The sequence below is a fragment of the Phacochoerus africanus genome, chromosome 1, assembly GCF_016906955.1.
Source record: "Phacochoerus africanus isolate WHEZ1 chromosome 1, ROS_Pafr_v1, whole genome shotgun sequence".
In the NCBI taxonomy this organism is placed as follows: domain Eukaryota; kingdom Metazoa; phylum Chordata; class Mammalia; order Artiodactyla; family Suidae; genus Phacochoerus; species Phacochoerus africanus.
Genome location: NC_062544.1, coordinates 103799935 through 103812276, shown reverse-complemented (window position 1 = coordinate 103812276; position 12342 = coordinate 103799935). Strand labels below are relative to the sequence as shown.

At 55.3% G+C, this 12342-nt stretch overlaps 1 protein-coding gene across 2 annotated transcripts in view; it reads left to right on the top strand.

Annotated features, from left to right (window-relative positions):
- The window catches only part of SCN5A (sodium voltage-gated channel alpha subunit 5), a 104261-nt gene that overhangs the window by 28813 nt on the left and 63106 nt on the right, over positions 1 to 12342 (top strand). Inside the window, exons 6-10 of one of the 2 annotated variants that reach the window (XM_047770337.1) lie at positions 4388 to 4479; positions 7950 to 8189; positions 9529 to 9592; positions 10830 to 10971; positions 11462 to 11659. In XM_047770337.1, the coding sequence (XP_047626293.1) occupies positions 4388 to 4479; positions 7950 to 8189; positions 9529 to 9592; positions 10830 to 10971; positions 11462 to 11659 (736 nt within the window). Of the gene's footprint in view, positions 1 to 4162; positions 4255 to 4387; positions 4480 to 7949; positions 8190 to 9528; positions 9593 to 10829; positions 10972 to 11461; positions 11660 to 12342 lie in introns of both variants that reach the window. The other variant, XM_047770345.1, reaches the window with a different exon arrangement.

The window sequence follows — 12342 nt, the reverse complement described above, 5'->3', positions numbered from 1 at the left end:
TTAGTAAGTCCTTCTGGCCCATCTCCTGAGAGAATCCCAGTCCATCCCCAAGCAATCCTGTGGGAAATCGCACCCTCCACTCGGAATCACAGAGCAGATGTGCCTTCCTCACCAAGGCCTCTTGCCTTCACTCTGTATCAGAACTGGGGGTGACAAAGCAGAACAGGGCCTCAGAGGCCACCTGACTATTTCCACATTTCTGAGCATCTCCCAGAAATGGTGCATTCACTTCCCCTGGGGCTGCCTGGGCCCACTGGATTGCAGGTTTGTGCTCTGGGCTGGATTGGCCTAGTACTTTGATTGACAGTGCTCCTGCCTTATGAAAGCCATCACTGCCATGGTAATGCAGTGAAAAGCATTCTGCTGTAGCCAAAATGGCTCAATAATGTGGGACTCCTAGAATAATCAAAGGAGTCTTAAGTGGCAGAAAGGTTCTGTTCAATGAAACTGCCCATCCTACCCTCCATTTTACGGTTAGAGAAACTGAGGCTCAGAGAGCTCCCACCACTTGCCTAAAATGATAGAATGAATCGGCAGCCACACCGGGGCTCCAAGCAAGTCTCCTCACTCATAGCAATGCACACCCCCAGTCTGATGTTTCTGGCCAGGTTTCGACCTCATCCCCGCCACCCACTCTAGAGAGGTCACCAGGAAGCCTGTCAGGTTCAACTTGCAACCCCCCAGCCGGAGCTCTTCCTCTGGCCCCTCCCAGCTGGGCATTACCTGCTAGTTAGTGCAGCCTCCCACCTTCCAGGGTTGTTATGGAAACCAAACCTGGAGGGGAAGGGAGGGAGGGCAGAGAGGAGAGGGTGGCAATCAACACAGTAGCTAAGTGCTGGCTGCACCTCTGCCTCGCAGCACAGGAGGGGCCATCTACCTGGAATGGGAGGGCTGCCCAACGAGAGAGGGAGGAGGCCAGCGTCTGCTTCCCTCATGGTTCCTCAGCCTCCACAAAGGCTCTGCCTGTGCTGGGGCTAGTGTGATGGGGTGGGATTCTCACCCACCACCATCTGCTCCTTCTGTGTCAGGGCCCATGATCCCACCCCAGCTGTCCATCCCTGCCCAGCAGCTTGGCCACAGTCAGCAGAGTACAATGGCTTGGAGGAGCCTGGCAGGAGCAGAGCTCCACCTCCGTCCAGACTGCTGCTGAAGATGGCCCTCTGCTAGATACAGGGCCTCTCCTGCCTTGCCACATTCCGGAATCCCCAAGAGAGGCCTCCATGGGGGTCTGGGGCTTCCAGATGGAAAGGAGCCAGGCACCAGGTTCTGGGTCATATAAAAGAGGCAGCAGCCCCCGTGTGGCAGACGTGGTCACAGACACACCTTGTCCTCACCCCACCCTGCACCCCACCCTCAAGGCATCCTCCTCCTCAGGACTGCTCTCCCACGTGTGTCCTGACCTCGCCCACACACAGCCACCAGCCCCACCCTGTTCTCAGCCATACAGCTGGCCTTGAAGTCTGACAGGAGCACACACCTCGGGCTCTTGGCTTCCCTGTGTCTGGCAGGTGTTGAGCAGAGGGCAAGCACTGTCTGCACTGGGGACCCTGAGCAGGTGGGGAGGAGGTTCTTCCCTGGGACAGGCCAAGACAGGCCAAAGCCAAGCAAGAGGTGGACAGGGCTTCCCTGGAGATGGGGACAGGTAGGGTCAAGAGGGTGAAGCAGGGACAAGTGATCCTCCCTCTGATCAGCACCCATTCCCTGTAACCAAAAGAGACAGCCTTGAAGCCGGTATCCTGAGCAAGAAAAGCCTCATCCCAGACCACACCCTTTGGAACAGCAGCAGGAAATGGGTAGTCTGGAACCATGGCTTCCCTTGTAGCAGTGACATTAGCAATAATACAGACTCAACTTCAAGCCTGAGGATCAGGGCCCTCAAAGAAAGTGGAATAGCCATTAAAGTTGAAAGGGATCATTGCATCAACCAAATGAATAGATGTATATGGGCCAGAACAAGGGAGGTGACTTCTACTCCCCACTGGACAACAGCACTGCATCTAATCACTGCACCCAAGATGGATTTGCAAGCTACACCGAGTCCAGCGGAAGGAATGGAAGCCACACCATGGAAAGGATCTGGTACATTCAGAAGGAAGGCTCTGCTGAATGAGTCTGCTGACTTCCTATCTCTGAAGGGATGTGGAGGGTAAGGAGCAGGCTGGGTCTGAGGAGCCCCACGAAGATGAAGGAACCCCAGGAGTGGACAGATAGGAAGCTGATGTCAGCTCAGAGTTGGTCAGAGATGGACCAGGCTGGATCCAGCTGGCCCTAGGACACTGAGTCCCTTGTCACAGCCTGCCAAGTCCCTCCCTGCAGACACCCAGAGCTTGAAGACAGATGCGGAAGCTCTTAAGAAGCCTGGAGGTGGGAGTTCCCATTGTGGCTCAGTGGTAACAAACCCAACTGGTATCCATGAGGATGCGGGTTCGATCCCTGGCCTCACTCAGTGACTTAAGGATCCAGCCTTGCAGTGAGCTGTGGTGTAGCTCGCAGACACAGCTCAGATCCTACATTGCTGTGGATGTGGGGCCAGCAGCAGCAGCTCTGATTTGACCCCTAATCTGGGAACTTCCCTATGCCATAGGTGTGGCCCTAAAAAGACAATAAATAAATAAGCCTGAAGGTCCACACTGACTGGCACTGTCAGCCCACCCTTGACACTCAGCCGTGTCGCAGGGCTGATGTCCCTCAGACACTGGTCAGACACACTTGGTTAAACATCAGACATCCCAAGTCCACTGTTCTTTGTTAAACATCAGAACTTTCAGTTAAATGTCAGACACCCTGGGAGTGAAACCTTTGGTTAAATATCACAAGTCACTTGCCACTGTCCCAGTGGTCCTGGCACACACTGCCCATCCATCTCTCAGGCATCCTGGTGACATGGCCCATCCATGCATGTACTCACACTCTGCTTGGGAAGGTCCTTGCAGGCCAGAATGGACCCCCTGAAGACCAGCTCCTTCCTCCTGTGCCCATGGAGATCACAAATGGACAACTGTCCAAGGTGCAGGCAGGAGCCCCACGGCCACTCAACCTTGCTGAGCACCACTCAGGCCCGAGCAGGACAGAGCCTGATGAGGGCTGCTTATCTCCGTAGGTCATTCCTCCCATGGAGACTCAGGGCCTTCACTGGGGGACACCAGGACTGGGGTGGACTCATAAGAGAGGGGCTGGTGCAGCCCTCGGACTGCCCCCCATCCATCCTGCTTTTTCTCTTCTTGTGTTGGCCATTGACTGTGAGTAGTCGAAGAGTCAAATGTTTGGTCATCCGCTCGTCTCATTTTCCAAATCATCATCTTGGGAACTCTTCTTCCTTTGAGTACCCAGGTCGCCTCCACCTCCTGACCTCAGGGACTCCTGAGCAGCTCCTTGCACAGAGATTTGGGCCTGGACCTCCATGGAGGTCTCAGCCAGAGCTTTAAGGTCCCATGGATCAGGGCAGCGAGGCACGAACTGATGACACTGCAGAAGATGAAGAGCAAAACTAGGACCAGAAACCTGCTTGCTTCCTGTCGCCTGGCCTGAGCCAGAGTTTCCCTCTTGGGGAGTTCCCATCATGCCTCAGCAGTAACAAACCCAACTAGTATCCATGAGGATGCTGGTTTGATCCCTGGCTTTGCTCAGTGGATTAAGGATCCAGCATTGCCATGAGCTGTGGTGTAGGTTACAGATGCAGCTCAGATCTGCCATTGCTGTGGCTGTGGCGTAGGCCAGTAGCTGTAGCTCTGATGCAACCCCTAGCCTGGGAACTTCCATATGCCATTGGTGTGGCCCTAAATAGAAAGAAAGAAAAAAAAAAACAGAGTTTCCCTCCTGACTGTGTCCCCAGCCTCAGACACCACCACGTGATTTCGTGCCACGGCCACAGTCCCCAGTGGCATAGAGAATGTGACAGAGTAGTTGCCTCTTGGTGCTGGTTATTTGCAGGACCATCACTGAGAGAGCTGCCTGGGAGTTTGCTCTGTGGACACCCTTAAGGCCGCCTTGCTGAGATCCCCCCCATCGGGAGGGGTGAGATCAGGAAGAAAACCCAGGGGAGAACCCAGGTCCTGCACAGCCCTTCCCGTGGTGGCGGCAGGGAGAAGGGAGAGGGCTGGTGGGGGAGGTTGGGCTGAGGTACCGCTTTGTAATTCCCAATAACTGTGGTTTAATTCTGCAGGTATGTATCAGAAAATATAAAACTAGGCAATTTGTCGGCTCTTCGAACTTTCAGAGTCCTGAGAGCTCTAAAAACTATTTCAGTTATCCCAGGTAAGATGCCCAGGTTTGCCTCCCAGGTCTCAGCTGCAAGTGACTCTCTCTCTGTCTCCCCCACCCCCTCCTCTGACCGTGTGTCCTACTGGCGTGTTGTCACTGTCTCGTGTGTGAATTTCCCTTGTTACAGATACACCACTGAATTTGTGGACCTGGGCAATGTCTCAGCTTTACGTACCTTCCGAGTCCTCCGGGCCCTGAAAACTATATCAGTCATTTCAGGTGAAAATCAGGTTAAACGCCAAGGCTGGAGGGACATGCTTGGGCCTTTCCAGTGACCTGGGAGCCAAGGCAACCCTCGGGAAGGCCCCTTCGAATGTGCCTGCCCCCAGAATACCTCTCCTAGGGCTCGGGCAAGGGGGCTGCTGGCAGTGGATGTGGCACAAAATGGGCTTCAGACTGCCCACCCCTCAGCAAAGCCCACCATCACAAACCCCCAGGGGCATAGAGAACCCCATGGCAGGTCCTGAATTGAACCCAGATCCTTCCAGAGAGAGTGATTTCTTTCCCAGACCTGACTCAACTATTTGAATAGCTAAAAGCTCATATGGGAATTGCTTCAGCCTGAAGCATTATCCTCCAATAAGGAACTAAAAGAGGGAAGCCACAGATACACCCAGGACAAAAAAAGGACAGCCTGGGCACGGCCTTTCCTGGCTGAGCGCCCCGCCCCTGCCTCGTGCCCCCTACAGTGGTACATACACAGCGGCACCCCAGCCCCCTCTCTGAAACAGAGCGTACTCTGGGGACAGGTGTCAGTCACCAGGCCTTGGCGTCTAACAGCCCTCGCTGCATGGGCGGTAGAGGTTTAGCAAACCGTGCATGGTAGCCTCGGGAAGAAATTCTCCTTGACAGATGTTGGCAATTGTCCCCGGGAAACTTTCTAAGACCAGACGGCCTCTCCAGAAAGCCAGGCCACACCATCCATCCAAGAAAGCTCTCAAAAACAGGACAATTTCAGAGCCCAGAGGCTCTTCCCAGAAACTTTCCTGAAAGCGCCCACACTTAGAACTGGAGAAGGCACTTCTTTTAAGTTAGCTAGAGGAGTTTCTGTTGTGGCGCTGCAGAAATGAATCCGACTAGGAACCATGAGGTTGTGGGTTCGATCCCTCGGCTTGCTCAGTGAGTTAGGGCTCTGGCGTTGCTGTGAGCTGTGGTGTAGGTCGCAGAAGTGACCTGGATCCTGCATTACTATGGCTATGGTGTAGGCTGGCAGCTGTAGCTCCGATTGGACCCCTGGCCTGGGAACCTCCATATGCTATGGGTGTGGCCCTAAAAAGCAAAAAAAAGAAGAAGAAGAAGAAGAAGTTAGCTGGAAGCAGGTTGCCTGACATTGAGCTGGGGAGGGGTGAGAGCTGAAGGCGGAGTTAGGTAACCCAAATGGTTGTATTCATCCTTGACTTGGAAAGCATTTGGCTGGTGCTGCCCCCGGGGAGGCAGGGGCCCTGCTCTGAGTTCTCTGAAGGAGTTCAGACTCCCCTGGTGGGACTAATTATCTTATAAGAGGAGCCCCCACTTATGCTGAGTTCACACTGAGCCTCAGAATGCTCCTCCTGGCTCTGAACCCACCATGGGATGTGCCCAGGAGTGGCCCAGACTCCTGCTAAGAGCAAGTGGGACAGTCTGCTGCAACTCCCATGGAGCCACCCCACTGAGACGGCATCACTGACCTTAGTACACACTCATAACCAGACGCCTCAGGGTCTGTCCTCCAGGGCCCTGGGACTTGGCTGCACACAACCTGCAAGGAGAGGTAAGCACACTAACCACAGCAATTAAGAACAGGCATGTTCCACTTTATTTTTTATGAGAGGCTGACGAAGGAAGATATTTCTTAGTCTGGAGTTATAGGACGGAGCCTGCCAACCCCAATCCAGCCCCATCGAATCTCTTCAAAGCTGCCAGCTGACACTGAGCTGGGGAGGGGTGAGAGCTGAAGGCGGAGTTAGGTAACCCAAATGAGGCAGCAGACAGCAACTTCTGAAAGTGGGCATTAGGAAAATGTGGTGGTCAGCATTATGGAGGTCTTCCTGGAGGAGGTGTCCCTTGAGCCGGGGGGCTTGATAGCTGTGGGTCCGGAGGGCTCTTCACCCAGTCTGTTAGAAATCTAGTGGCAGGAGAATTTCCCACTTGATCCCCCAGGACCCATCCTTCCTGGATCTTTTCAGAAAAAATTCCCTTTACTTGGTTGGAATCATTTTTACCAGAAGTAGACTCTGTCATCAGTATAAGAAATGGTTAAAGGAGTGGGTCACCAACCGTTTGTCCCCAAGGACACTCCACAGACCAGGAGGTGCTTTGCAGAGCCTTGAACTAGAGGCCTTGTGTCAAAGATACTTTGGAGGCAGAGTCCACTTTGGATATGTGAGCTGCTGCCCACCACCCACACTTTGTCCCCCCGCCACCGCCACCACCACACCCCACTCTGTGGGCAAGGTCTTCAGGAATTGAGAGCAGAACTGGGTGCCTACTAAGGGTCCTAGAAGCTCTGCTAGGGATGAGGCATAGTTCTGGATGTCAGAGGGCTCGTGGACCCCATCCCCAACACCACTCCGGGCCCAAACGAGGTTTATCCACTGCCCAGGCAGTTGCCAACATCTGCCAGGATGATTTCACAGAGAACGCTGAGTGCCTCTGGGCCCTGGGAAGGCAGCAGCATTGGTGGTGCTGTGGGGAGGTCTTCCTCTCCCCTCTCCTGTGTTTGCCCATTGCTGCCTCCTTGTCTCTCAGTTGTGGGCACAGCAGCTGTGGGCACAGCCGCACGGGTGCTCCTAACACATTAACCGGCTGGACGATGGATGGATGGAGCTTAATCTGAGATCTGGCCGCTTTGATGGGGGGAGGGGTGGAGAGGAGGTGGGTCCCTGCTGTTGGCAGAGAAGCCCCCTCACTCCTGATGCTCTGCTCGAACTTGTGAATTTGTCGTCGTAGGACTGTAGCCGAGTGTCAGACCTAAGGTGTCTACACATGCTTTTCTGTGCAGTGCTGGCTTCTGCAGGGAGCTGGGCCGTGCAACTAAGAGATCACGGCCTCTCAGCTTTGGGGGATTGCTGAACTGGATGGCTTCCAGGGGGACGGGGTGGAGGAGGAAAAGGCAAAGCAGGTCAACGCCTCCTCTGCCCTTGAGCCTTTCCCAAAAGTGGGGCCCAAGTCAGAACAGGCCCCTTAGGACATTACCCACTGCAGCCTTGTCAGATTCTCCTCTCTGAACCTTCCCAACACACACACTGCCTTCCCCTACAAGGAATGGCTGTGTCCCCATTTTGGGACCAAGATCAAGGCTCTTATTGCCCTGGAAAAGGCCTGGCCCTCTGTCTCCTTTCCAGGGACTACAGTTAAGGGCAGGCCTGGCATACCTCGAGACCAACCAGAGGGCAGTGGGCTTTGGGTGTTTTCTCTCTCTCAAGGTAGCAGCATCTTCCAAACTTATTTCATTATTTGGCTAGTGGAGAGAGAAGAGAACCAGGTCCCTCTGAAAATACACAAATTGGACTCCAGCCCTGAGGGGGTCAGAATAGACTTTCAGCAGCAGAGGAAAGGAGGGCTTTAGTCTAAAAAGCACAAGAGGCCTCCTTCCCCTGCCCCCACCTCATGATCGCCCCCTCGGCCCAGCACCCCTCAGGCCAGACCCTGCCCCTGGAGCCGGGAGTGTGGCGCCATGGGTGACCCCCTGCCCCTCTTGCCTCCCCCAGGCCTGAAGACCATCGTGGGGGCGCTGATCCAGTCTGTGAAGAAGCTGGCTGACGTGATGGTCCTCACAGTCTTCTGCCTCAGCGTCTTCGCCCTCATCGGCCTGCAGCTCTTCATGGGCAACCTGAGGCACAAGTGCGTTCGCAACTTCACGGTGCTCAATGGTACCAATGGCACCGACGGCACCGTGGAGGCCGACGGCCTGCTCTGGGAATCGCTGGACCACTACCTCAATGACCCAGGTGCGCCTGGTTCTGCAGCCCAGGCAGGGCCATGCAGGGGACCCCGGGGCGGGGCACCTCCCACACAGGCCTCCTTCCAGGCATGCCCAAGCCCTACTGCTCCCCTAGAGACCAACTGTGTGTCAGAGATCCCAGCCCTGCCCTTTGGGCTCCGCGAGAGAGCACAGGAAGGGAGTGGGCTTAGCACCTGCCCATCTGGGTTCTCGGGCTAGATGGGGAGAGATTCCTGAAGAATGGGAATGGTGGAGGTGGGTGGAAGGGCAGCTGGTAGCATGGCAGCTGCAGTGTTTGGCTGGTCAGGAATGGTGAGGAGAGCAGTCTGTCTGCAGAGAGAGGAGTGTTCACTTGGCAAAGAGTGGGGGACGGAGCTAGGGAAGTTAGTGGTGGCTTCAGCCCTGCCTGGCACGGGCTTTGTCAATTCAGTGATCTTTGTTGGGATGTTAATTCCATACACGTGCACCCCAAGACAAACTCGGTGATTGTGCAAAGCCTCATGAGCCCCTTGAGTTGTTTCAGCACCTGGTAGGTTAGACTTCCATCCTTTAGGCTGATGGCAGCACCTCTTGACTAGAGCCAGCGGTCTGGACCAAAGGTAGACATTCGTACAAAGCCAGGTCCCAGACCACAAGGACCATTCTGAAATTAAGGCCTCTGGCTTTATAGTCCACTTTGGAAAAAAGAAATAGATGGAAACGCAGTGAGTACATTTGCTTATGATTTAGCTGTGTTCAGGTAGCAGTGATTCTAAAGCTTCCATAAGCACCAGAGTCCCCAGGAGGACTCCGGATAACAGACTGCTGGCCCCACCCGCTCAGCTTTCTGGGAGGTTGCCTTTCTACCCAGTTCCCAATTGCTGCTTGACGCTGCTGGCCTGGGGACCACCCTTGGAGAACTACTGCCTGAGACTAAAGCAGGCGGTGGGGAGCGAGGGAGACTGGTGAATGGTCACAGAGTGGAGGTGACAGGACTGGGTGTCCCATGTCTCACCTGGTCCAGTCCCAGCCCTGTCTGAATAGGCCCTGACCTCCAAGTGTAGGGCCTCTCTTGGCTCAGAGTGGCCCCCTGAGTGATTGAGGCAGGATGTTGACGCGCCCTGTGAGGACTTGTTTTGTCTGCTAGGGACACTGGCAGCTAAACGTCTGAGGAGGAGCAAGAAGGCCAGGGCCTCAGCCAGAGTTGCCTCAGACCTGGCCAGGCAGAGGGCAGAGGGCAGAGAAATGGAGGGAAGACACCTCCACCCCAGCAGTATCTCGACTGCTCTAAAGCCCTTGGGCGCAGGTTGGAAACCTCAGGAGTCTGGGCCATCCATGCCCCTCATCATCGGATGCTTCTCTTCCAGAAAATTACCTGCTCAAAAATGGCACCTCCGATGTGTTACTGTGTGGGAATAGCTCCGACGCTGGGTACGTAGCACCCCCCACACCCTCTGTGGGGCCACCTCACCCCAGCCAAGGGGAGTCTCCTGGTGCTTTTTCAACTGATTATGCCTTCAGTTTATGCCCTCGACCCCAGGGACAGCAAGACCTTCACTGCCTTGCTTCCCTGCCGGACCCCTAGCAGCTCCCCCTACCCCAACCATGCAAAGACAGCTGGGAAGCGGTAAAGAAAGGGGTGTGGACTCAGCTCTGCAGGGAGGGCACACAGAGCCCTAAGGAGAGGAGCAGACTTGGGAGGCAGCCCAGGAAGCCCTGCAGAGACCCTCACCAGCCCAGCCCTGGCACCATTCCCTTCCCGAAGCCCCCCAGGGCAGTCCCCTCCCCCACCAATCTTCACTCCTGATCAGTCCATCAGGTCGAGGGCGAGAATGGCCTCCCCTAGCAGCCTAGACTACCAGGCTTAGCGGGGCCTGGACTTGCAGCCTGAGCATGCAACCCAGAGATGCCCAGTAGCCTTGAGCAGCTTCCTGGGCCCTGTATACACCAGCGCCTGGGTCAGTGTGACTATGCTGCAGGTTGCTATGGAGAAGGTCACGCAGGCTTGCCTACAGGCAGTGCTCCTCGGGCCTCTTGTCCCACACCTTTGAGTATGAAGTTCCAGAGCCCTTCCAGTCGCTCTAAAGAGAAAGTCTTAATTTCTTAATTAGGACACAAGCGAGGCACGGAGGCCCCTTGGCTGCATCCTCCTGCTTGCCAAGCCCCCCTTGCCCCCATCCTCTCTCTCACACATTTTCACACTTGTGAATCTGGCCCATTGCTCCCTCTTTGGGAGAGAGGTGTCCCCTGCAGATGCGACCAGGCCCCAGCCCGTTCGCTGCACAATCAGCCCACAGCCCCGTGGCCCTGGCTCCATCCTGTTCAGCCCAGCCTCACTGCTCCCACTGTGTGCCTGCACCATGCCCGGCTGCCCTGGGGTAGGCAGGCAGAGAAAGAAACCTGAGCCAGGCCCTTGGCACTTCCTCTGTGAGGGGAGAGGCGACCCAGCAGCTGGGGTGCTGTGTCACGTGGGCAGAGGGAGCTGGCTTTAGGCCTGGTAGTGTACAGATGGGAGAGGAAAGGGGAAGACACTGTCCTAGGTAGGAGGCACAACATGAAAAGTCACGGGGGCGGGACCCTGCAGAGTGGCACTAGGTTCGTGAGGCTAGAGTTTCGGGGACAGAGGTCCCCTTACAGCATAGGACAGAGTAGGCATGTCTGGCTGCAGGACATGTCCCGAGGGCTACCGGTGCCTAAAGGCAGGCGAGAACCCTGACCATGGCTACACCAGCTTCGACTCCTTCGCCTGGGCCTTCCTCGCACTCTTCCGACTGATGACACAGGACTGCTGGGAGCGCCTCTACCAGCAGGTGTGTGAGCACACAGGGCCAGCAGGGGGCTGCCAGGAACAGGCTCAGGGTCCAGCATCAGGGCCCAGGCTGCACAGGTGACTAGCCCCAAGTGGCCCCAGCAACTTCCCTACTGGCCAAAATAGAGGGAGGGACAGGGAACCTCTGAGGGATGGGGGCTCGGCAAGCAAAGAAACTTCCCTTTTGCTGGCGGCCAAGTCCCCAGCCCTCTATGTAAGATACTCTGTGCTCTGTGACTGGGACACTTGTCCACCCTATGTAATGCAATACTTCCTGTCAACTGGAACATTCTGCCTCCTTCCATGGGTGAGGCACTGCCCCCTGTGTGTAGGTTAGGACACTTCCCTCTATAGGTGGGATACAGTCTACACCCTCCCCAGGCTGTGGCCATTTGGACCCCTGGCCCAGCCAGGCTGGGCAACTTGGAATTCATGACCTTGACCCACAAGGGACCCCAGTGAAGATGACCTCTTCCCCCTTGCTCCTCCAGACCCTGAGGTCCGCAGGGAAGATCTACATGATCTTCTTCATGCTTGTCATCTTCCTGGGCTCCTTCTACCTGGTGAACTTGATCCTGGCTGTGGTCGCCATGGCTTACGAGGAGCAAAACCAAGCCACCATTGCTGAGACGGAGGAGAAGGAGAAGCGATTTCAGGAAGCCATGGAGATGCTCAAGAAAGAGCATGAGGTAGGTGAGCATTGTGGCCAAGAAGCCTCCAGACCAAGCCCTCACTTGATGGTGGGTGCCTGTAGGCATGGTGCTTGCTGGGTAAAGCTGGTGCCTATAAGTGATGCAGGTAAAACTGGTACCTGTAAGTATGGTGCTTGCTAGGTAAAGCTGGTTCCTGTGACTGATGCATGTTGGGTAAAGCTGGTGCCCATAAGCATGATGCTGGGTAAAGCTAGTACATGTAAGCATGGCGCTTGCTGTGTAAAGCTGGTGCCTGTAACTGATAAATGCTGGGTAAAGCCAGTGCCTGTGACTGATGCATGCTGAGTAAAACTGGTGCCCATAAGCATGATGCCTGCTGGGTAAAGAAAGTGTCTGGGGGGTATAGCTATTTCCTGTGAATGGGGTATCTGCTGGGTAAAAATTTGTTACCTGCTGGGTAAAGACAGAACCTGTTCATGTGGTGCCTGCTGGATAAAGGTGGGCCTTATGAGTGGAATTCCTGTTGGGGAAAGCTCTTCCCTGTGACCATGATGTCCTCCAGGTGACAGTGGTGCTAGGTAGGTAAAGGTGGTGGCTGTGAGCCTAGTGCATGCTGGGTGAAAGAGAACCGTGGGTCCATGCACAAAGTTTGTCTTAGTCAAGGGATACCCTCTGATGTGATAGTGAGATAGTTCCATGGTCGAAGACCTGAGCAGGCT